Below are 24,446 nucleotides of genomic sequence, written 5' to 3'. Positions count from 1 at the left end.
CCAGAATGGTTCCAGCTCTTTTTACCTCCTGGGCTCAGAACCTCTGTGTACATCTATACATCTGCTTTCTGGCCTTCTAAGAGGCTGTCTGGCTTTGACCAGTATCTGGTCTTGCTTATTCTCCTTCCTCCTGGCAGGGAAACCCCACCTTTATACTCCTATAGCAAACTGTGTTCTCTATGCAATCTTCCTTTAGGAGAAAGGGTTGAGATAGGATTTGTGAATGAGCCAAAAAGGACATTTGATGCTCAAGACTCTCGAATGCAGAAACAGTGTTCTCATGGCTGAGAAGAGTCAAGATTTTAGCTTGGAAATATGTGGTTTGCATATTTTAATGTGGGCTGAGGATTAAGAAGGGAGAGAAAGGGAGATCAGAAAATAACATCAGGGATAGGGATGGCAAAAAAAAGTGTGTTGTGAGGGGCAAGGAAGACATGTGAGGAGTGGTCCAGGACTGGTTATCAAAAGTGATAGTACTATCAGGACATCTCTTTACTCACTGCTCACTGTGACATAGCTACTTTAAGGAACCATGTCTGAGTGATTGGAAGTCTTCCTAGGGAAGAATAAAGGTCTTTGAGATTTTATAGAGAAATAAGAATCAGGGAGAAGAGGCAGACATGGAAATGGGGGCTATGAAGGTCTGAAGAGGTTTTATATAAAAGCAAAATATGCAGGAAACTAAGTCAGGCTGGTGGTTATGCCTTTGCCCTCAATACAGCATACAGGGCTGAAAGCAGGATGGGTTGGAGGGTAACATAAGCCAAAAAGGGGAAAGTTTGTGAATGTCAGAAAGGCTGTAGAGTTACCAAATAAACATGAGGTCAACTTCATGTTCAGCTGTGGTTCCTTCTTTGGTAACTTGTTTATTGAAAACAATGTCAAAACAAAGAACGTCTCTTTATTCTCTCTGGCTGCCATGTGTAGCTTTGACACTCTTCAGACTAAGTTCAGCTCTCTCTCTCTCTCTCTCTCTCTCTCTCTCTCTTTCTCTCTCCATTTTTCTTTTCCCCCTGAGGCACCAATTCCTCTTCCACCATTCCTTCACTTGCTGTAGCCTTCCTGGGAGAGATTGGACAAGAGTGACCGCTATGCTAGAGGAAAGGGTTGTGACGTGGTGTGTCGTGCGGGTTCAGCACCTCGGAGAGGAGCATATGAGCCTGAACACCCCCACTTTCACTGGGGTTCCCTGGATGGCAGTGGGCAGTTCCCAAAGGTTCTCTGTCAGGCACCAATAACACCACAATAACGAGGGTCTTCGACAACAGGGGTTGTAAAATTTTGTCATTAAGGGGGTGGGGTGTATGACTACTTGAGACCATATCAGGAAACCAAGAGTAAGTTATCAGGGACCTGGTGGAAAGCAGTGGCATCAAATGAACAGACTGCTGAGGCACCCTCCATTCAATAGTGGAAGCTTAGAGGGGCTTGGGATCTTTGGGAAAAACTGATCAAGGATTATCTATAATTTGTGAGGGATGAGCACCAGACAATTAGAACACTGTTTTGCTCAGTGTGAAAATGGTAGTGTCTGAAGTCCTGAGGTGTCTTTTCCAAAGAAGGAGCTGTGCTGGGGGCCTGAGGCACAGGACTGGAAAACTGAGTCATGTCTGTTCCTTTGCAAGCTCAGGTATGCCAGTTACTCCCCTCAAAATGTAGGCTGTCCCCCCTGGAGAAAGGAGGAGAGGACATTGAAACCTGGAGCAGTCATGTGGCTTTACTTTTCCTAACTGCCCTCGGATCTCAATGTCCCCAGAGACAACTTTATGTCACCTTTTGAACCAGTTTAAAATGAACCCCAGGGACATAGTCTTCCTGGGGGTAGACACCTGTGCCATCTGCATGGATGTCGGGAGGACAAGGCTTTGATTGGGTGGAACTCGTTTGCTTCATGCCACTGAGTGAGTGAGTAATTTTGGTAGTTTGCCTAGAATAGATTTCTACAAAGATCATCTAAAAGATCAGAGAGATGGCTGTGGTTTCCTTTTCAGTGGAGTTCTATATGGAATTGTGAATTTCATTTTAACAACAAACCCTCTATGCAAAGTACTATCATAGGCATTTTGTTACATAACTTAATGAAATCTCATTTTCCCAACATCCCATGGTGTAGGAACTATTATCCCCATTTTACATATAAGGAAACTGTAGCTCAGAGCCATTAAATAACTTGCCTAAATCATGTGATGGGTGAATGTTGGAATCAAGACTTGAGTACAGGCTTGAATGGTTCCAAAGTGTACTCTTAATAACTCTTCCCCCTAGGGTGGAGGCACCTAAGGGTGCAAGGTGCAAGTGTGATGCAAATGTAGCCAGGTGCTGGGGGGTAGGGGGTAGGTCCCTTGTGGAGGCAGGAAGCTCTTGTTCCTGAACCGTTTCAGTAGTTTCCCTATAGAAACAGGGCAACCGTGGTTCCAGGGCCTTGCTGAGCACGTCTGAGTCTGTGGCTCATTAGGGTCTTGGAAACACTGGTCCTGTACTCAGGCAATTCTCCTAACCATAACAGTTAGTAATAAGAAGAAATGACTAGTCAAAACAAGGAGAGACCCCGCTGAGAGGGATTTCAGGAGCATCAAAGAACCCAGTGTTACACATTTCACCAAACACCAATGTTTGTAGAAAATAATTCTTGTTTCTCCTGCTTCTATGGAGCTAATTGCCTGGGAGAGAAGGGGGTGAGTTTCACTTTGTGGGAAAAGAGACAGCTCCTTTACCTGGCCTAAGCCAAAGCCTGAGCATGTAGGTTTCCCCAGGGCTGCAGGATCCCTTGGGGGATGGCTGAGGGCCCTGCACCCCAATTGGCAGTGTATCTCAGCAGGAATGGCTGACAGCCATCTTGCGTCACTGTCTGTGTGAGGGAGGGATAGAAGGTGGAATCTTCTATTTGTGGCCCAAAGTGAGGGCAGAGAGAGGGGAGCTTGGACATGACACCCCCTGCAGATTCCTTGGGGACACTTCAAGTCAAGGAAAGCTAGAGGTCATGTCCTCTTAAAGACCTGTCCATCAAGACCTCCTTCCTGGCCCTGAAATGTGGCCTCCAGGGCTTTCAGAAGTGGTGAAAGATGCACTGGACCCACAAAGGCAATCGGGCTGAGTGCCAGCTTTGTGACTTTAGGCCGGTCACTCATGCTCTCTGAGCCTAATCTTTCATGGATTCTTGACTGATCAATCCATCTGTGTTGCTGAGACCCTACAGTGTGCTAAGTCCCGTATGTAAGATTATGGTATGAAAAATACCCTGGCGTCTACCCTGAGGAGCTCAAAGTCTGCAGGGGAGCTGGGCACCCGCACAGCTGTCACACAAGCCACTGACTGACAAGACTGGTGGAGACGCATCCCCAGGCCCTGAGCAGGCCAGGCACCATGCTGCAGGGACATGCAGGGTCCCTGCCTTCTTCCTACTTATGGGAGAATCAAATGGCAGAATATACGTTGAAGCCATAGTGTATCTTAGTATGCTCCACATGCATTAAAGACTATTCAGTATAGTTACCCAGGAATCCCTGCCCTCCATGCACCTTCCAGCAGAGAAAGAGTGACCACGTGCACACCTGTACAGTGAATAAAAGACACTGTCCAGAACATTTGACCTGAAGGCCCTCTGATGAAATCTTCCTGCCTAAGGCTATTGAGGCCCCAGGCAGATCTTCTCTATGGGATCTATCAGGCTTCTACACAGGGCTCCCACCCCAGACTGGGATTCTTTCTCTGCGGGATTCAGATAGTCTCTGAGAGAAAGAATCCCCATAGGTCATCCTGCTGAAAGATCCATACACTAGGTCACAACCTGCCAGGCAGGCTCTAAGGTGTTTGCTGCAACAGTATAAGCCAGTCAGATTCTTCTTGAAGTCAAAGGACTTTGGGATACACTTCAGTCTTTGGCACAACAGAAGGATAGACCGTTCTTGGGCAGGGTCTCCCACAGAGCAACTTGTTTTGGAATATCATTCTTACTTGATGCAAACTCAAACCCTGAATCATCCCAAACAACTCATTTGATTTAGCATGTCCTGACTCAACCCAGAGCTTGGTAATTTCCCCCAGGCTGGTGCCAGTGTGGAGACTGAGATCAAGAAAGAAATCTAGAACAAGGAAACTGATGCTATGTGTCTTGAGGTACAGTTGGCAGTCACTGGGCCAAGGCCTGTCAAGGATGAGGGTCACACACTTGATGGAAGCTTTGCAGGTAAAGCATCTCAACCCCCCTGAACTCCTCTCGGCACACAGCCTACTCTGAACTCTCAGACACTAGGTACTAAAGAGAGAAGGGCAAGGATCTTCCAAGGTAGTTTTTAAAAGAAAATAACCATCTGGGCCAGACTGGAGAAGCCCCTACGGCATGCAAGGGTGGTAGCTGGGATAAGGCCTCAAGGCTACTGCAGGATCAGCAGTCCTCTCTCCACCATCCACAGAGAGAGTGTGGTACCCATAAAGGACTCCTGCATCTCCACAGTTCACAAATGACAAAAAGCCCCTCACCGTGTGACAGAATTTTTCTAGTTGTCATAATTCTCCATCTTTTTTAGAGGCTGTATAACAGAATGGCATCAAGACAACAGCTGGGAAGAGACTATGGGTTACATAGTCATGGATTATTCATCTAATTTTCCCTGGGAATACACAGAAGAGTCTCCCAGCACCACTGTATGTGGTTCTAAAAGAGACTTGTACTGTCTTCTTCCAGGTGTACAGAAAAGGCCCAGAATCCAAAGATAACAATTTAAGGTTAAGGGAACAAAAAGAGAAATTGAAAAAGGCAGGTATACCTCCCAGAAAGGTTTTGGTCATCAAAAGCAAGTCCTGATTCTGACACTTCATAGACACACTCATTCTTGGCATGGGAAGGAACCTTGGAGGTCAGAGTGTGTCCCTGGTGGTGAATGCCCTCTACAGTCCCTACCTGGTTGGTCAGCCTCTGTTTGATTCCTCCAGTGATGGGAAGCTTACTACTCCCACCACCAGGAAGTCATCTGCTAACAATAATCATAACCTCTTTGAAAATACAATGAAAAAAGTTACCTATTCTCAATACCACAAAACCCATAAAATATGTAGAATTAAATCTCACCAGACCTGTGTAACACTTGTATGGAGACAACTATAAAACTTTACTTAAGGGCACAAAAGAAGACTTGAACACATGCTCCTGGATGAAGAGATGCACATCATAAAGATGATAGTCATCTCCAAAGTAATCCCTCTAGTCAATGCTATCCCAATCCCAATGTAATAGGATTGATTAATGAGCTGTGCCAAGCTGATTTCAAAGCTCATCTTGAAGATAAAAATGTTTCAGAACTGGGAAGATATTTTGACAATGAATAATATGTACAGACTTGGTTTACCAGTTATTGAAACATACTATAAAGCTACTATCTTTAGAACAGCTTAGAACTGGTGCCAGGAAAGACTAAACAATCAATGGGAAAGAATAAAGATAAGTCTGTACAGTCACTTAGTAGGTAACAAAAGAGTTATCTCACTAACATTTTGGACAATTCAGCTCACAGGATGTTATTTTTTTAATAAATTTATTTATTTATTTTTGGCTGCACTGGGTCTTCATTGCTGCGTGCAGACTTTCTCTAGTTGTGGTGAGTGGGGGCTACTCTTCATTGTGGTGTGCAGGCTTCTCATTGCGGTGGCTTCTCTTGTTGTGGAACATGGGCCCTAGGTGCACAGGCTTCAGTAGTTGACGCACGCGGGGTCAGTAGTTGTGGCTCACGGGCTCTAGAGCGCAGGATCAGTAGTTGTGGTGCACGGGCTTAGTTGCTCCATGGCATGTGGAATCTTCCCAGACCAGGGCTCAAATCCATGTCCCCTGCATTGGCAGGCAGATTCTTAACCACTGTGCCACCAGGGAAGCCCTGGGATGTTATTTTTAATAAGAGAAATAAGAATACCAATATCACATCTTACACAAAAATAAATTTTAGATGGAGGAAGGAGCTAAAAATAAACTCTATATAAAGATGTAAAATAAAATATGAGAGTGTTTTTATACCTTAGAGTGTGGAGGACATATACAAAACCCAGGCAAAAAGTCAAGACGCAAATCCTCAAAACCAGAAAGAGAAAGATGGTCAGGTATGAGCTCAAAAATTTAAAACCTTGATAATGCCAACAAATACACTTATAAATAGAGTTAAAAATAAGTACAGGGCTGGGGGGCAAGATGTCACATATAATTAATAGGCATCTAGAAATCAATTTTTAAAAATAGAAAAAGGGCAAATGTTATCAACAGTCAGTTCCCAGAAGACAAAATAAATTGGTCAATAAACATATGAAAAACACTAATTTATAATGAGGGAAATACCATCAAAATTACCAGGAGGTCAGTCAAATTGGCAAAAGCCAGAGTCTTTTTTTTTTTTTTTTTTTTTTTTTGCGGTACGCAGGCCTCTCACTGTTGCGGCCTCTCCCATTGTGGAGCACAGGCTCCGGATGCGCAGGCTCAGCGACCACGGCTCACGGGCCCAGCCACTCCGCGGCATGTGGGATCCTCCTGGACCGGGGCACGAACCCGTGTCCCCTGCATTGGCAGGCGGACTCTCAACCACTGCGCCACCAGGGAAGCCCAAGCCAGAGTCTTGATAACATCCAGCTGGGCCTGCCAGTGGGGAAGCAAGATGTACACCACTGGGAGGCGTGTCACTTGGTCGAGTCTTCTGGGGAAGCACTTGGTGGTATTGATTTGCTTTCTGAGTGTATGTGCCCAGTAACCCAGCAATTCTATTTCTAGGTGAATTTCCTCCACAAATACAGGCTTATGTGCCCCCAAGGTATGTCTGAGCGTTTTCATGGCAGTATTGTTTGTATTAGCGAAACACTGTGTTGGCCCAAATGCCCACCTATGGGGAACTGTATAACACAGCAGAGGTTGCTCTTCCCCTCCCTCCCCCCATCCCCCTGCTCCCCCCTCAGCCATCTCCCCTCCACCACCACACCAACTCTCCTCTCTTCCCCAGTCTCACTGAAGACACATTTCCCAACCACTTCCACAGAGACCACATGACGAATCTTGACCAATGAAATGTAATCCTTCACTGTCTCAAGCAGACATCAGCATTATTGTGCTGTCGGGCCAGCTCAGAGGCAACCGTATTCCTTCCTGAGGGATGCAGTCCAGCACTGCAGGTAGGGAGCCCTGAACCTGTCAGTTCTGGGCAGAAATCGGGCCCTGACACTCTCGAATGTGTGAGCTAGGGTACTAGCCCTGCCGGGCCTCAGTTCTCTCATCTATAAATTAGGAATAACAAAGGTAGCTATCTTATATTCTGTGAGGTTAATTGAGAAACTCCATGTCAGGGGCTTAATCAGCATCAGCTATTATGTTAGGCTTACTGTTAGGCGCTTCTGTTCCTGTTCCAGTCGGTTGTGGCCTGTGTCGGGGAGCACCAGGCACACAGCACTTGGGGTTCACTCGGAAGAGGCCTCTGCCCTAGGCCGTGGTGGTGCACAGCCTTCCCCATGCAGGGGGTACAGGTATGGGCATGGCTAACCTCATCAGAGCTGCCTACAGCCCTGGAAGGACCAGGAAGCCCTTGTCCTTCCACAGTTGAGAGGCACTGGCACAAAGCCTGCCCTTTGTTCACAGGGAGAGTGAATTCTCACCTCATAAGTTCCCCTGTGCTGGCCAGCAAACAGCACCCTCTCTGGAGTAACAGAGTTGCTCTCCATCTCTGCTCACTGAGCACCGGTAGGGCTTGGTGGTGACCATGGCTTTCCATGGCCCACCTGCCCCCCCGGCCCCCAATCACCCACCAACAGAGACAGCCTGCACCAAGGCACATCTCACTGCACAGCTGTCATGCTGGCCTCACTTCACGCTGCAATGTGGAGCTTCCTTTATTGCCATTTCCAAGATGAACAGAGCTCGTGAGATGAGCCCCAGAGGGGCTGCTCAAAAGGCCACCTTGGGCATCTCTTGGCAAGTCTAAGCCCACAGTCACAAGAGGCGGGTGGGAAGACACACACCAAGACTACCATTACCCCAACCTTCTCTCTACAGAATGGGGAGGGAGGACAGAGCCACCTCTGTGTCCAAGTGGCTTCTGGCCCTCTACCCATCAACCCCTGAGACAAGCCCCCCTTCTTAATGTGGTTTCAGAGTCAGAGCACCTTGATTGAGTGGGGCAGAGGTGGTCTCTGGCACAAGCTGGAGGGAATCCTGGTCCTTCCACAGTTGACTTCAGACTGCAGCCTGCTCTCTCTCTGCAAAGTCATCCGTGATCATTTACCCATTGGGGAGTCCAGACTTTAAGCCCACAGCCAACCCCCTGTCATAACAGTTCTCAGTTGTCTGGCTCCAACTGGACACTTTACAGTCAACTGTGTGGAAAATTTCTCAGAAGACCAACACAGAGTTACAAAATAAATTACTCTAAAATGCTATTGTCCTGGGGCTTCCCTGGTGGTGCAGTGGTTGAGAGTCCACCTGCCGATGCAGGGAACATGGGTTCGTGCCCCGGTCTGGGAAGATCCCACATGCCGTGGAGCGGCTGGGCCCGTGAGCCATGGCCACTGAGCCTGCATGTCTGGAGCCTGTGCTCCGCAACGGGAGAGGCCACAGCAGCGAGAGCCCCGCGTACCGGAAAAATAAATAAATAAATAAAATAAAATAAAATAAAATAAAATAAAATGTTATTGTCCTGGTCCGATGCCACACATAATTCAGACAGCATGGACATGCCCAACACTGACTATGAGACTCATTTCTTTCCACTTCACCCAGCCTCCCACACAATTCAGAAGGCATCACCAGTACCTCTTTGTACACTTCCAGTTGGGAGTAGATCACTAATCACTCAGGGGGCTTCACTCTCTTGGACGGTGTTCAGAATCTACCCTTAGACTAAGTTGAAAGTGGCTTCCTTCTAAATCTCTGATGAGAGTCAAAGATACCTGGGGCTCTTGGTCTTTGTCACACCCAAGTGAAGTCATCAGGGACATCTGTGGGTCTCTGGCTCTAACTGCCTTGCTGCATTCACATGTTTTAGCCAACTGGGGCATACAGAAGATCACAGTCCTGGTCCGGGAAAGGGTTGGCTAGTGCCACGTTTCCAATATGGCAGCTGGAGGTCCAGAGAATGAAAACAGGGGTGGAGCCAGTGATTCCACCCAGTGTAATGTAGTTTGAGGGTAGGTTCTGAACTCAGTCCCTGGACAGGGTCAATGATCAGTAACAGAGGGGTGCAGTGGGTCCATATCGGTTCTAGGACTGATTGGCAGTGGTGACTTTGACAGGTGATTGCAAAGAAGAAACTGGTTGGAGGTCTAGGAGGGAGTCCCAGACCTGACCCCCTCCCCGTGGGACTTGGGCTTGGCCTCTGGTGTCAGAACTGGATCAGGATCTGATTCTGGGTTACATGGATGGAAGAAGGCGGACTTGGGGAACCAGGACCTTAGTCACAGCTGGGGACCACCTATGAGGAGCTGGGGACCAAGGTGGTCTGCACACGTAACACACAGATTTGTGATCACATCGTGATGGGGTGGAGATAGGGGTGATGGTGTAAGATTCCCGCCAACCTAGGATGACTCTCCAGAAGCAACTGCCCTAAAATGCCCATTTTCCCCACACTTTGTTTTCTGTTCTTATTTTGGACCGTGCAATTCAGATATGACTCAAACCTTATTCATAACGACCAAAACAAAGACAATTTTTGAGCCCTTACCATACATCTGACACTGAGTTAGGTATATACATCATCACAACTTGGCACAATAATAAAGAGTATCCTCATTTTATGGAAAAGAACAGAGGTTCAGAGAGGTTAAGTAACCATGGCAAAGGAGCCAAGAGTCCAGTCTGGTCTACCTGATCCCAAGAGCAGGGCTCTTACCACCTGGCTATGTTGGGCACCTACCATGTAAGGCCACAGAGGGGATAAAAAATCAGATCAGCATGTCGACAGCTTCCAGTTCAGAGGACAGAGAAAGCGTTACACCTGAATAGATCTGAATAGAATATTCAGAGTGTGCATCTCCTTTCCTGGGGATGAGGTAAGATGCTGGCAGAACACAGAGTTGTACAGCCACCTGCCTCCGACTGTCTCCTCCTTTGAGGAGGAGAATTGGAGCAGAGAAGATTTAAGGACCCTGAGCTACAGCTGCCATCAAATTCCAGCATCCCTCCGAGACCAGCCCCACCTGGGATCAGAGCCTGCAAATTAGACATCAGAGCCATTGCCTGAAGGCCAGCAAGGGACATTCAGGACAACAGAGGGTCCTAGAGCCATGGGGTAGACAGTTTTGTTCCGATTTTCAAAATAGAGAAGAAAGTAGATTAAATAAATAAACTTTACCTCAATCCCCTCCTACTTCTGAAACTTTATAGTTAAATCAGTGCATGGTGAGCCTCAAGGAAACAATGACAAAAACCATCATGGGTCTCTAAATATGGCCACATGACACTGTTTCTTTTTAAAATGTATGAGCCTTTAGAGAAAAAGAATATAAAGAGTATACCTAGGTTTTAAGAATGGAAACTGAAAAAAGTACACAGATACTTGCGTACTGAAGGAAGAAATGTTAGCAAAACGATAATTCCAGCGCTTGGATTTTAGCTGCTTTGAAAATAGCACAAAAGTAGGGTAAGCAACTCCAATAATAGTAGTAAAATAAAATATCTTACTTTCATTGAATGCTTCCTGTTTGAACAATGCCAAACACTGTTCTAAATAGCATTACTCCATTTATACCCTTGACGACACAGTGAGGCAGACACTATTACTATACCCACTTTTTGAATGAGAAAGTAGAGACACATAGCCCTGTCACTTGCCCCGCATCACACAGCTGGCAAACGTCAGAGCAGTGTTTGAACCCAGACACCAGAGCACACACTCCTAACAATTATGTTAATACTTGTCCATTGAAATCAGTTTTCAAAATGGTCTACACTTGAAAGAGCATGGTGCCCAAATCCACAAGGCAAAATGTCTGAAGTTACATGTGTAAGTGCAGAAAAGGGGAGACCCAAATGGGCAGCATTTCCTAAAGGGACAAACAAAAACTTTGAATGTTCAGTGGTCAAAAAGTATGGTCAGAGCCCACGATGCGAGAGGCTGCAACCAAAGTGAACAATCACCGGTATCCCAGTCACAGGAGAAAATCCACCAAGTTTCCACTGGATTTTCAGGAGCGAGGGTCATATGTTTCAATCTGGCTGCCATGTTTTAAAAGTTGTATTGATAAATGTGAGATTCAGAAAAGGCTGCCAGGACACTGGGGTTCAGGAGATCATACGTGTTGGGGAGTAGATATCTTAACCAATGTTTTGCCTACAGTAGGTGATTAAGGAAGGATAAGGAAATTCTTCGTAAGCACTGGAACCACTGGCTCCACCTGCAGGACTTTGGTCCTCAGTGGTGGACCAGTGGTGAGGTTGGGAGGAAGGCAGTGCCTGATCCAAGGTCCAGAAAATCTCTCTTTCAGTGATGGGTGATGGCTGCCTAACAGTGGAGTGGAGTTGCCCTGCAAAATATATCAGCCGTCCGTCATCACAAATTTTCAGAAAACTAAAAATGGAATGACTACCTCTCAGGGTTGTTGGAGAGACAAGGCTGGCACTCGGGAGGAGTTTGGGTGGCAGGGCCTAGAAGGCTGCTCAGAGTGTTAATAATCTGTGACTCCAAATGCCCATGAGATGAAATGCTCTTAAGAGGAAAAGCTGAAGCAGAAACAGAGGAGCCTGTGCCCGGCTACTAGTTTAAAATTTAGAGCTATATGATGCCTCCTAAGAGTTATACCCACTTGGGTCCAACAACTGTGAAAAGAAATTGTAGATGATAGAAGTGTGAAAGTCCATGTACACAGGTAATGCTGACCCTTCTTGAAACAGCACTGACAGTTATAAATAGCTTTCAGATTGCTGTCACACTCCCTCAATTCTGCATCTACATGTATACACTACCCAAATCCAGGCACCCCGAGAAGCAGCTTACCCTATGACTCTTGTTTATCTGTGACCCCTGTTGGAATTTCATCTCAAGGAACACACAGATTACCTCCCCCTCAAAAACACAAATGATGTATTGTTATATGCAGTGTGGATCACAAACCAGGGTAAAATCAAGCAGCACCTTTGCCTATAGAAAGGGGCATATGGCTGATATTTTACTAAAACCCTGATCAGCAATGAATGGGTGAAACTAACCTTGACTAAAGCAGCCCTCTTTTAATAGGTTGCAACTCCTAGATGAGGAGGTAAGTGCTTTTGAAAAGGCTGGGTTTTGAAAAGTATTTAAAATCATCCCTAATGTGAAGGCATGTAGACTAACGAGCAAACAGTCCTCAATTTATAACACTGGATTCCTGTGTCCTGTGGAGTGTTTGTCGCCTTGGGGGACCTTCCTGCCCTACTGGACTGAAGGGCCCCTCCCTGAAGAAGTGGCCCCCAGAGGTCACCTGAGGGGTGAGGCCCATCACCCATCACCCTGCCCACCTAATCCTCCATCTGAGCTCAGGGGAACGGTCCCCACCAGTCACTTTGCTTCTGCTTTAGTTTCCCCCTCAGCTCTCCCTGAGCCCACTCCAGCCAGGTCGTGCTCTATGGTCTCCACTCTCTCTCCCACCACTGCTCCCACCACCCAAGACTGAGAATGAAATGGAAACTGGGCCAGAGCAGATGGGTGGTTCTGAGAACTAGTGAGAGCCTCCCTGAAACACTCAAACACAGACACACACTCACATCACAACATACCCCTCTTCTCTTCGTCCTCAGGCATGTATTCGTAGCCTCTCTCTCTCTCTCTCTCTCTCTCTCTCTCTCTCTCTCTGTCTCTCTCTCTCTGTCTCTCCAGCCTGCTACACAAGACATTGACGGGGAGGGGCCGGCCTGTGGTCCCAGTCTGCAGGAATTCACTCAATGGCCTTTCTCCCCAGGAGTCATAAGGCAAAGGACAGAGAAATATGACCTAATTCTAAAGCAACGTTCTCAAACTTTAACGAGCTTCAGAATCATCTGGAAGTCTTGTTAAAACTCAGATCTCTGCCCCCTCCCCTCCCCACTCCCCATCCCCAGAGTACGTCATCCAGGAGGTCTAGGGAGGGGCTGAGAATTTGTATTCCTAACAAGTTCCCTGGTGACACTGAGGCTGTTCGTCCAAGCACTGCATCTAAAAACCACTGCTGCAAAGGAAACCATCACTGGCCAACTTGTCAAGCATAAGCCATCAGGACCCAGGACTGGCAGGAGGAGGTTATGATCTGATGTCCTTACAGACTTTTCACAACACCACAAAGGCCATGAGACCTGGCTGCAGAGGACTTCCTTCTTTCTCTGTCATCCCAAGTTTATTTCCATCTTCTGGGCCCTGGTACCCTCTTCTCCATCCCACCCACCCTGCCTGCAAAGACCAGGGTCTGGGCAGTGCCACACTCCTGGGCAGTCCATCCAAGGAGTATGTTCCCTGCATCATAGGGACCACCCTGCTGCCCTGGGGCAGTTGGGATGAAAGAGGGAAACAGCTGCCAGCCCCATAAAGGATGAAACATGAGCTTAAAAGAGAGAAACGGAAGTAGGCAGAGATGGGGAAGGGAAGCTTGGATTCTTATCCTTCTCTGTGGGAGGTACAGATTCAAGAGTGAGAGTAACAGCAAATCCCTATCCCTGCCATGACCATCTACAACATGCTCCTAAGAGCTACCAAACTGTAGCTCTGTGTATGAGGTCGTGGCATTGGAAGCCGACAGACCTGAGTTTGCATCCTGGGGCTTGCCTGACATCCTGTCATTTAATTCCCACGACCTCCTAATTTGAGTTCCATCATACCCAATTCTGCCGATGAGAAGCCCCTGCTCACAGAGGCCGTCCCATGCCCCAGGTCACACACCTTCGGGATCCACACCCAAAGTGCCTGCCTTGCTGCTTAGCTTCCCAGCCACCTCTCTGAGTCAGCAGGGAGGTCAGGGGTGGTCTTTGGGGGACCCTGGAGGGCTGGCCGCCAATGTGCCCCCCATGGGAGGGGATGGCAGACGGGGCCAGGGCACAAGACAATGATCTCTGGAGCCCCTTTTCACTCCACCTCTATAATCAAAACTGCAGAGGGAAACCCACTGTATTTGGAGAAGAAATAAAGAAACAAGACAGCACTAGCTTGTCTCTGTGATCTGTCAAAGTTTCTCCCATGTGGATGCAGAAAAAAGGGTTTCTGTGGTCGGAAACATAACAAGGTAATTATTTTTACACCAGTCCTTTTGCATAGTTTTTCACAGACAGCAATTTTATAAGGCATAATTATCTATTTTCACCTGCTTCATAAATTCCTCCTTTCCATTTCTTCCCCCCGTAAATAGAAATTACGTAAAACTGAAGACATGCATTTCAGTGCTTGGTTTTACATTGTCATGCACTTCCTCATATGTTCCTGGCTGCCACCTCTCTCCTGATGTCCCGCCGGTCACGCTTCCAGGGCCATCAGACCCTCCTGTGAAAGAAGCGGGTCAAAGCCTGAGGAGTCACTGAGCCCCTGCTCCCTGAGAACTGAGAGCCCATCTCCTCAGTGGCCACTCCTGCCTAGCTTCTCAGCACATCTCAGTCGTGGAGGAGAGGGCTCAGCAGTGTCTGCAGTTCTCTGATGCTCTATCTGCGCCTCCCCCCCTCCTACAGCCCGTCAGCTCCCAGTGGCTGTCACCTTCTGGCTGGTTTTCATCGGGATCTCCAGGCTAAGGTGAATAGTGACTGTGATCTGAGCCACACGATGGATTCTGCTGTGACACGTGGGGCTGGCGTCAAACCTGTACTCTCCCGAAGGACGTCACTTTTATTTTTAGATCTCCTATCATGCTGGAAGCTTCCATATCTGCTGCAATCTTCACACTTTCCAGGGATATAACCAAAACAAGTTCTACCACTGACTGAGAGTTTACTATGCACCAGGCACTGCGCCAAAGACTCCATAATACGATTTTGCTTAATCCTCATAACAACCAGAAAGGCATACATTATTATGAGGTCATGAGAAGAAAACGACAGAATGTGAAAAAGTTAAGACATTAGCTCAAAGTCACAGAGATGGTAAGAGACAGAGTCAGGATTCAAACTTCTGTCTGTGAAGTGCCAAGCCTACCTTCCCAGTGCTACGTGCAAATCGATGATTCAATACGCTTTCCTAGGACCCACTCAAAGTTGGGGCTGTTTGGGGTGCCAGGACTCCCCAGGGGGCCTCAGGGCCTCTTGCACAGTGACCCAGGGAGACAGCAGGAGGAGGAAAGCTGCAACTTCCTCAGCTGAAGCTCAGAAAACCTTCAGGGTCTCAGCTCCCCAGCCTACAACCACTGCAACCCCTCTGGCGGGTGGGGCTGCACCTTCCCCTTGACGTCTCCCCCTGCCCCCTGCTGTAAGTGGCCCTTTGGTAACTCCTCATTAAAGCTGGTCCCCACTGTCCACTCTGTAGCCTGGCTTCTTTCAGAGGGTTTTGCTAGCGGGGAGGGGTGAGGTCACCTGTGACCTGCCTCTAGCCATCCCCCAAGCTCCCACCTCATCCCATCCATGGCTCAGGTTGTCCCTCTGTCTCTGAGGGAAGCCCTGACATGATGCAGCGTGCACCCTAGACCCTGACATCAGCCTCCCGGTACTCCCTTCCCTCCCTCCAGAGCCTGTCAGGGACAAGGCCTCCTCCTGAACATGAGCACATGGGGCCATGGCTGTACCAGGAGGCAGTCGGCCAGATACTGATGCAACAGATCCAGAATGCCAGGCCTGGCAGAGGTGCAAGGAGGATGAGGAAGGAAGAAGAAGGGAGCTGGGTGTCCAAGACCAGCAGAAATACATCATCACAGACTCATTCTCCGAGTTGCCTAAGGCCCCTCATCTCACTTCACTTGAAGCCCACACCAGCCCTTTTGACGCCTTAGCTTGGTGTGTGCTCAAATCCCTGCCGAATCTATGAGCGTTGTCAAGGACAAGGCTGGACACACAGGGTTGCCAGAGCCTCTCAGAGGTCAAAGAGATGACAGGCTCTCCCAGGAGATTAAAAAGAAAATGAAGAAATGTCCACACAGGGCTCCAAAGTTATCATGTGTTCTAAATGTTTAGATTAATTTAGAATAAATTAACACTTTGAACACAATAAAAAAATACAATATATGTGTGCTCATTTCATGAGATTAACATGATTCATTAAAAACATTCATTTTTAGCACACTATAGATATTTTTAGCCTTGTAAAAGAGTACATTTTAAATCGTAAGATTCTCTGTAACCTTTTCAATATTGTCAGTGAACGACTCTTGATACAACCTCATTTAAAGATGGTGGCAACAGGTGACACCTGAGGCCTAGGATCTTGGAAGCTTCTGACACTGTGTCCCCTTTCCCTGACACCCATGGGACCTGAACACTGTAGATGCCCACTGTCCTGTACATTTTAGAACAGACCTCCCCTTTGCCTGGGTCCTCCCAGCGCCCGACCGGGCCATCACCGTCTCCTGCTTGGATGGACAGACGGATGCACTTGCAAAGTGAGCAAGCACCTGGGCCCTTTCTGCCCCCCCTCCCACCCTCTGTCAGATGGCTGGGCCCATGCTGGCCACCTTGCTCCACCTGCAGAACCAAATGGGCCCCAGGCCATGGTGCAGGGCTGTGCCTGACCTCCACAGCTCCAGATATGCTCCTTGTATCTGAAAAATTATTTACTGTGGTGATGTGTGATGCGTTTTTAAGAGAACAGATGGCACCTCCAAATAGAATGCTTTAAGAGGAAAGCCTAATGAGATTGTAAAAGCCAACAAATTGACTTTTTCATACAGCACTTCCCTGGCACACAATAAATCAAATATATAATGAGGCTCAATAAAGTAATAGGTTTATTTACACTTGTCTTGCCTAGCATTGTGCTGCTGCCCAGCCTGACCTCTGTGTCCTCTCACCCAGTACTGTCCCCTGCAGGCCAGGGCAGGGAGCCAGACAATGTGTCCCCGAGCAGCTCTTGGACTGACCTTCACAGGCAAGTGTGGCTCTGATTTGGTGATTTCTGGTCTGACCCTAGAGCTCTCCTTTGGGGGGAAAAGAGCACAGGGCTGTGTACAGCATGTGGTGACACCCCCAGGCATGTCCAGCATTCACCCCCACTCTGGGAAAGATGTGGAGATTTTGGTGGGACATAGTGGGTGGGAAGGTGTCCCTAACTCAGAGTTGGCTGGACCAGGACAGGAGAGAAAAGCCTGGGAGGTCTGATTTTAACTAGCTGGACTCAGAATATGGGTAAGCAGCACAGAGTAAGGGTCTGCAATGTGCAGAGTGAAGGCTCTGGGATGTTCCTGTTTATACCAGGAATCAGTCCTGTTGGTTCAAGCACATCAAGTCAGGTGATAGAAGGTAGATGGGAGATGTCAGGTGAGAGGTAGATGGGAGAGGCGTTGTATAGCAAGGACCTCCACGTCCGTATTCTGCCTCTGTTTATTGGTCTACCTTCTCTGTAGGTGACCTTGTCCAGGGGCTGGATGCGTTTACAGGGTGTGTCTGCTGAACTTCCCTGGTGGGAAGCTGGGGACCTAGAATTTTATTTGCATGAATTTATCTGCAGAAGGAGCCTGGCCAATTAGAGAGGATCCATGAGCAGAGTGGAGGGGAATGTTTCCAGAAGGGAAGCTGTGAGACCTGGGCTTTGGCAATCATGGGGACTGGTCCTCGGTCTGGACATCCAGGCAGCAGAGATTCAGCATCCTTAAGTGGCTTCTAAAGAAGTACATTAAACAATGCTTCTCAAACCTACAGAGACACACAGGGGAACCTCAGAAATCAGTAGATGGGATAACACAACAGAAAGACAGGGACTCCAGTCAGCAGAAATGGAATCATTTTTGTTCATACTAACCCAGGGAGGTCTGGGGGAAAATCAGTTTATAAAAGGATGCGCTTTTCCTCAGTTCAAATCTATAAGCATTGATTGACCTTAGGACCTTGATCTAGAAGACACTTTCATTCTTCTTTTTTATCCAGCCAAGATTATGTAAACTGCAAGGCCAGAATTAAGAAATTATTCTACTTGGAGCTCAGTCATATCTTTTCTGTTCATCAAACTGCAAATAGGCATGAAATGCTCTGTCTGTGCCTTTCTATGCTTGGGGTGGGCGGAAGGAGTTTGGTCAGAGGAGGTGAAGGGAAGGTCCTTGCTCAGAGGGATCCAGGCAACAGCATCCAACCCAGAAGAAAGTTCTAGCATAATTAGAGGTTAACCTGGAGCACTGACTTCTGAACGCAACAGGAATACTGAGAAGAAAAAGCATCCCATTTCAGGGCTGCTACACTTAGGAGAGGAGGAACAAGTTCTTGAAAGTATTGTGCAGGGAGAGTAGTGCTTCCTGACTCCCCACGATTGTGTATCATAGGGGAGAAGATTGTGAGGAAATTCTCCCCTCATCCATCCCTCCCCAGGGAGTGGAGTTGCTGCCTCCACTTTGGGCAGGATGACTGCCCTTCCCTCTACAGCAGAGAGTGGGAGAGTGGTGGAGCTCACGCTCTGGACCCAGCCCCTAGAAGTTCTGCCTCAGTGCACACAGGCCAGGACTCTGGTCTTGTCATTTGGCAGAGGCATGGATGCACCACACTAGGCACTGGAAGGGACACAGGGAGATGAATACATGGAGCTGGCACACAAGGACTTTCATTGGGTGACTAAGAAGGCAAGTGCAGACTAATTGGACAATTAATGAAATCAGGAGAGTTTTGAGGGAGGCTGGTCACAGAGATACAGGAAGGCCAGTGAAAAGAGAGGATAGTCTCATCTGTCAAGACCAAGGGGGCTTCTTGGAGGAGGTGACTGGAAGAGTTACTAGGAATTGTTGCAACATCCTGGTACATCTTGATTTTGCACTCAAAGAACTCTCCAGTTGACATTTTTTAACCATCTGGTGGGCATAAGTTGTCTTCTTTGGGTGGGAGGAAGGCCCTCCCATCTGAGAGGAGGGGGCCAAGAAAAAAGTCTTGACCCGGTACTACTGAAAGAAGGGCACTGCTTGCCCAGCGAGGAGCTGTCCGTTTCAGCACCACAGCCAACGTCTCCGCTTTGTACTATGCGATTGGAGGATGCTGTCTTAAGCCTTCCTTGCCCTAGGCCCACCACTTGCACTATCAGACAACCAAACTCCCCACCCCAGAGCCCCTGGTAGATACTTACTAGTGCATGCCACTTCTGGGGGGTCAAAATCTGCCCGGTAATAGCCAGTCCGGCAGGTGCAGATGGGAGATGCCTCTGAAGGGGATCTGCTGTTGGAGGGACAGTGGGAGCAGCCCTCAGCTTCCTGGTTGGCCTTGAACATCCCGGCAGGGCAGGCTGTAACACAAAGAGACCATCTTAGAATTAATGGAAGAGTGGCAGTCAGAGGCCCTTCCCTGGAACTGGGAAATGAAACATTCTGTCACCTTAAAAAGGACATTGAGATACCCCCTTGCACAAAGTCAGCATTTCGGATTGAGGCAACCCCTACTTAACACTTCCAAGTCTTCAAACATCCTTAGTGAAATATACCTTCCTGGTACCAATGGCTTCTCTCACTTGAACAATATGAATAATGATTCTTCCCTTTCAGGTGCATCAAGAGATTTAGTTGAGAAAATGAATTAATGTGTAGCGCAGTGTCTGAGGCATAAGTGCTCTATAAACGGGAGGGTTATTCCCTCCCTCTTCCACCTGTTAACAGTCATGGTCTTACCCTGATTCACTCAGTGAAGAAATTTCACCTGGGCCTCGGATGGAAAGCGGTCCTGGTTGACAATGAACTGGACCCATGGTTCTTAAATCCCATGCTGCAACACACATGAGGGAAACTGTGAGCTGTGTTAACACGTATTATGAATGGTGGTAAAGGGCTGAAATTCATGAGTGATTCTTTAAGAAGAAATTAAAGTGATTTCAAGGCTACTGGCTTAACAACATCATTCTCCCTTAATTGCATTTTGAAATGCTTTGTGGGGCTGGCGCAAAGCAGGATGCCTTTGTAGGCAGTGCACCAGGGAATGTGTCATGCACTTGGTGTCATCTGTCATCTACATGTCAGTGGGGAAGATTGGGAACACCTGGTATAGCCCAATGCCCACTGGAGCTTTTCTCAGATATGAGGCACTTATTCTCCTTGCTCCATGGGTCAGCCTGTGAAGAGCCATGTCCCAAAATGTCTGGCTCTAGGCCACCCCTCAAGCTTTTACCATGTCTCATCTACAGAGACCTTTGACTCCAGACATCTGGTCTCTGCCTTGCTGATTCCACAGAAAATTGCCCCTGCCTGCCCTGCTTCCCTGAGGCCCTTCCTCACTATCTCAGCTCCTGACTCTTCTGGTCCCCAAGAAACCTGCTCTGGTTTATCCTCCTTTGAGACCAGGTAAAACTAATTTCATGGTCAACTCATTTGGCTTTCTTACATGCTTCACTAATTCATTCAACAGACATTTACTGTGACCCTGCTGAGAACCTGATCCAGGGAATTTTGAGAACAGAGCCTGCCCTCAAGGAGTTCTTGATCCAATGAGGTCATACAGTTGCAATACAATGTGATCGTTGCCATAGTAGACGTACCATTATAAAGGTTTCTACTTATACAAAGCTCATCTTCCCAAATATACTGTTCCCTCCTGGAAAGTGCAGAGTATTCTTTAACAGGAGCAGTAGCCACCATCTGTTAACATTCTTGTTAAGTGCTTTACATGCATTCCTCTATGGGGTAGCTATTATTAGCTCCATTTTGTTACTAAGGAAATTGGGACACTGAAAGGTTAAAAGAGTTGCCCAGAATCACACAGTGGGAGAAGTAATAGCGATGATATACATATAAACTATGTGAATAATATCCACAGCTTTTCTACCAAGACAAGAAAGAAGAACCGTTTCCTATGCTGGGTAAGTTTTCTCACTCCTTTGCTCACTTGACCTGAGGTATAGGGTTTCAGTCACTCTGGAAGTGCCCCGGGGCAGAAGCTCATCTTGAATGAGAGGGAATTTCTGAAATGGAATGTCCTGGAATGGCATAACCCAAGAGTGTTCAACGGAGTCCATGTCCTTAGGATTGTTAACACCTGTTACTTACAAAAGGGGTCTGTGGTCAGATATTTTGAACCTGTGGGTTTAAAAAGTTCATCTCATCTTTTATTACAGAATTTTTCAGAATTTCCCCAAATGGGATACAGAATGCTGTGTTTTCTCACCAAGAAGCCCTATACTGTAGAGCATCTCCTGGAATTCAAGTTCCATGGAACGTACCGGGGTAAATGTTGTCTAGGCGCTACAATAAGGTTCTTAAGGATTTCTGTTGTAACCCATGTAAAAATGAGCCACTTGCTACCCATCTCAGTACATTCAAATAAACTTCTTAGTAGAAAGAAAAAGAAAATCAATCTCTACGAAAGGCTTAACAAATAAAACACCAAAAGGAAAACTCTGAATCGTACACCTAGTATCCTAGAATTTGGCTTGCTGATCTATCTTTCCAAGCCCACTCAGTAAAGTCTCTCCCCCTATTTCTTTCCTCCTCTCTCCCTTTCTTCTTTCCACACCTCTTCCTTACCACCCATGAGAAGCACTTGGCCCTTTCAATTGTAAATCTCCCAGCATTTCTGCACCCCATTCAGTTCTGGAGCTGGACAACACAGAGAAATCCCAGGCCTGTGCTGCGCAAACCCAGTGGAAGCTCTTTCCCTGGAAAGTGGGGGAGAGGAATGTGGAGACTCATGCATTCACTGGAGCCCTGCCACATGTAATTTTCTTAATGTATCAATCCAAGAGACACAAGGTGTTTTCACTTTCTTTCCAGCATTTAAAAGCCTCCTTGCTTTACATTTAATAAGTTAACAGCATAAACAACCATCCTGATGTCCACAAGTAGCAGAGGGATTTAGAAAGTGTCTTCCTCTGAGATTTCTGAGGAAGGAAGGCAGAACTGGGTGTCTCTAGACTGTGACAGCCACAGAGGGAGGAAATGGAGAGGGAGGCCAAGCTGAGCTTTAAGAGAGAGAAGCTCAGAGAAGGGTTAGGGTGAAAGGCCCTGGGAGGGGGTATGACTCCATCTTCCCCAGGGCAGTGAGCACCAGGTAGTGATCCAACAGTCCCGGGTCCAATTCCTGGCTCTGCTGGATCCTAGCTGGGTGATCACTGGCAAACTATGTAATCCTCACTCCCTCATCTGTATAAAGTATCCATAAAAATGAAATTTAACACTTCTCACAGCAACTCCCACAGGTCATTAGAATTTATTAAACTCAAATATGAAGATTTACCTAATGCGCGGTGAGTGTTAAATAGTGCTCATTCCTCTTTACCTCCATTTACCCAGTCCCTTTTGAAAAACAAGTTTTCTTTGCACAAACTTTTAGAATTGAGGGTTAGAATATAAACTTAGAGTCCCAAAGTCGGCAAATAAATCCTGGAACCAAATGGAAGAATGTGTTTCTGCACAGATTATTTCTGTTTTGTATAATGGGAGGATCATTATATCTGTAAAATATATTTGATCGATAATTACAAAATGGATGAAACTCATTAATATTCACATTTCATAAGTTAATATTTTATTAAAATCTATGTGTAGGCATTCCCTAATTTATAAAGAAACAGTATGCCTAGGTTCATTTATTGAACATTTGGCCTATAACTTTTTTTTTTAACATCTTTATTGGAGTATAATTGCTTTACAATGGTGTGTTTGAATCAGTTATACACATACATATGTTCCCATATCTCCTCCCTCTTGCGTCTCCCTCCCTCCCACCCTCCCTATCCCACCCCTCTAGGTGGTCACAAAGCACCGAGCTGATCTCCCTGTGCTATGCAGCTGCTTCCCACTAGCTATCTATTTTACGTTTGGTAGTGTATATATGTCCATGCCACTCTCTCGCTTTGTGTCACATATATACAATGGAATATTACTCAGCCATAAAAGGAAACGAAATTGAGTTATTTGTAGTGAGGTGGATGTACCCAGAGTCTGTCATACAGAGTGAAGTAAGTCAGAAAGAGAAAAACAAATACCGTATGCTCACACATATATACGGAATTTAAGAAAAAAAAAAAGGTCATGAAAAACATAGGGGCAAGATGGGAATAAAGACACAGACCGACTAGAGAATGGACTTGAGGATATGGGGAGGGGGAAGGGGAAGCTGTGACGAAGTGAGAGAGTGACAAAGTGGACTGTAAGTTGTAAGCACACCTGGACTATATTTTCTCATAGAATTAATGCTTTAAATAATGCTTAAAATGCCAGGCTAGTCCACAAAGCCTTTTTTAACTCACCTTGTACCAGACGCCACTAATGAGAAATAGAAGTGAATAAGATTGTTATTTACTACAAATTTACATAGAAAAATAAATAAGAAAATTGTGCTGCTCCTTGAGGAAAAGCAGCTTTAATTAGAGGTGATACGTGGAGCTGCTGGGTAGAGTGTAACAAAGAATATTTAGACCAAGGGAGGTAAAAGCAATCACCTCAGCCCAGAGAAATCACCTGAGTATATAAAGTGGTTGGGAGTAACACAGCGGAGAATGGTGGGGACCCCAGCAGCCTGCAGACCTCACATCTGCCTGCAGGCTCAAAAAATAACAATTAAATACTGTGATCATCTAATCAAGCACATATCCACACTGTCAAGAAATTTCGAAGTGGATAGATAGCACAGCTACTTGCTTTAGTATCATTTCAAAACTCAGGGGTTGCCTTTCTCTTGATTTAAAATTATGGTCAGCATTGTCACTACAGTCATGAACCTCTCATTCAACTAAATTTTACAGAAGATCTAGGTGAGCTTGGCACCTTGCTAGAGGAAAAGAGCAGAGCACAGAGAGTAGGGGACTGACCCTGGGAAGTGCCCGCCTTCCTTGGGGGGTGAGGAAGGAGGCAGACGATGGAACGCTGGCTGATTCCCACACAGCATCCTGTGTTATGCTTATGTGTGCACAGGGTTGGGGTGGGGGACCCGTCAGGCAGGAAGTGGCTGACTTGGAGGATCCATCGCTATGAGACGAGGACCAGAAAAAGCATTTTCTTGTGGGGACTACGAGGTGAGATTCAAAAGAGGCAAAGACAAAGCTAGAAAGAAAGAGGTGGAACAACAAGAGAGGTAGGAAGGGGAATTAGGTCAGACAGTGCTCAGCTCCATCTCAGCCAGGAGGTTTTCATCCCTGTTCCAGGAGGTGGGTGGGAAAGGAAGAGTCGCTGTGTATTCCCACAAGACCTTTGTCCATGGAACACCTGTGAGTTGGAGGGCTGTACATTTCTGACACCAGCGCAGCCCGGATGGCTTCGTTTCCTTAAGAAAAGGGGGTTGACTTCCCTCCATTGTAGGGGATCACAGTTCAGACAAGGTGATAGGTGCAGCTTTTAGGTGGCACCCCATATACACACCTCTTTCCCCGCCTCTGACTTTGGCAGAGAGGAAGAGATAAGACGTGAGGTCCCTAAGCATGTGTGCATTTTCCATTCCCCAAGCAAAACATGCAGCACTTCCCTCC

General features: G+C 46.9%; 1 protein-coding gene across 1 annotated transcript in view; it reads right to left on the bottom strand.

The window, feature by feature from the left end:
• The window catches only part of EPHB1 (EPH receptor B1), a 428,630-nt gene that overhangs the window by 122,913 nt on the left and 281,271 nt on the right, over positions 1–24,446 (bottom strand). Inside the window, exon 4 of the mRNA XM_032630301.1 lies at positions 19,128–19,283. Within this exon, the coding sequence (XP_032486192.1) occupies positions 19,128–19,283 (156 nt within the window). The remainder of the gene's footprint in view (positions 1–19,127; positions 19,284–24,446) is intronic.

The sequence above is a fragment of the Phocoena sinus genome, chromosome 4, assembly GCF_008692025.1.
Source record: "Phocoena sinus isolate mPhoSin1 chromosome 4, mPhoSin1.pri, whole genome shotgun sequence".
Classification (NCBI taxonomy): Eukaryota; Metazoa; Chordata; class Mammalia; order Artiodactyla; family Phocoenidae; genus Phocoena; species Phocoena sinus.
Note: the sequence above shows the minus strand (reverse complement) of the source record. Positions and strands in the feature narration are given on the sequence as shown.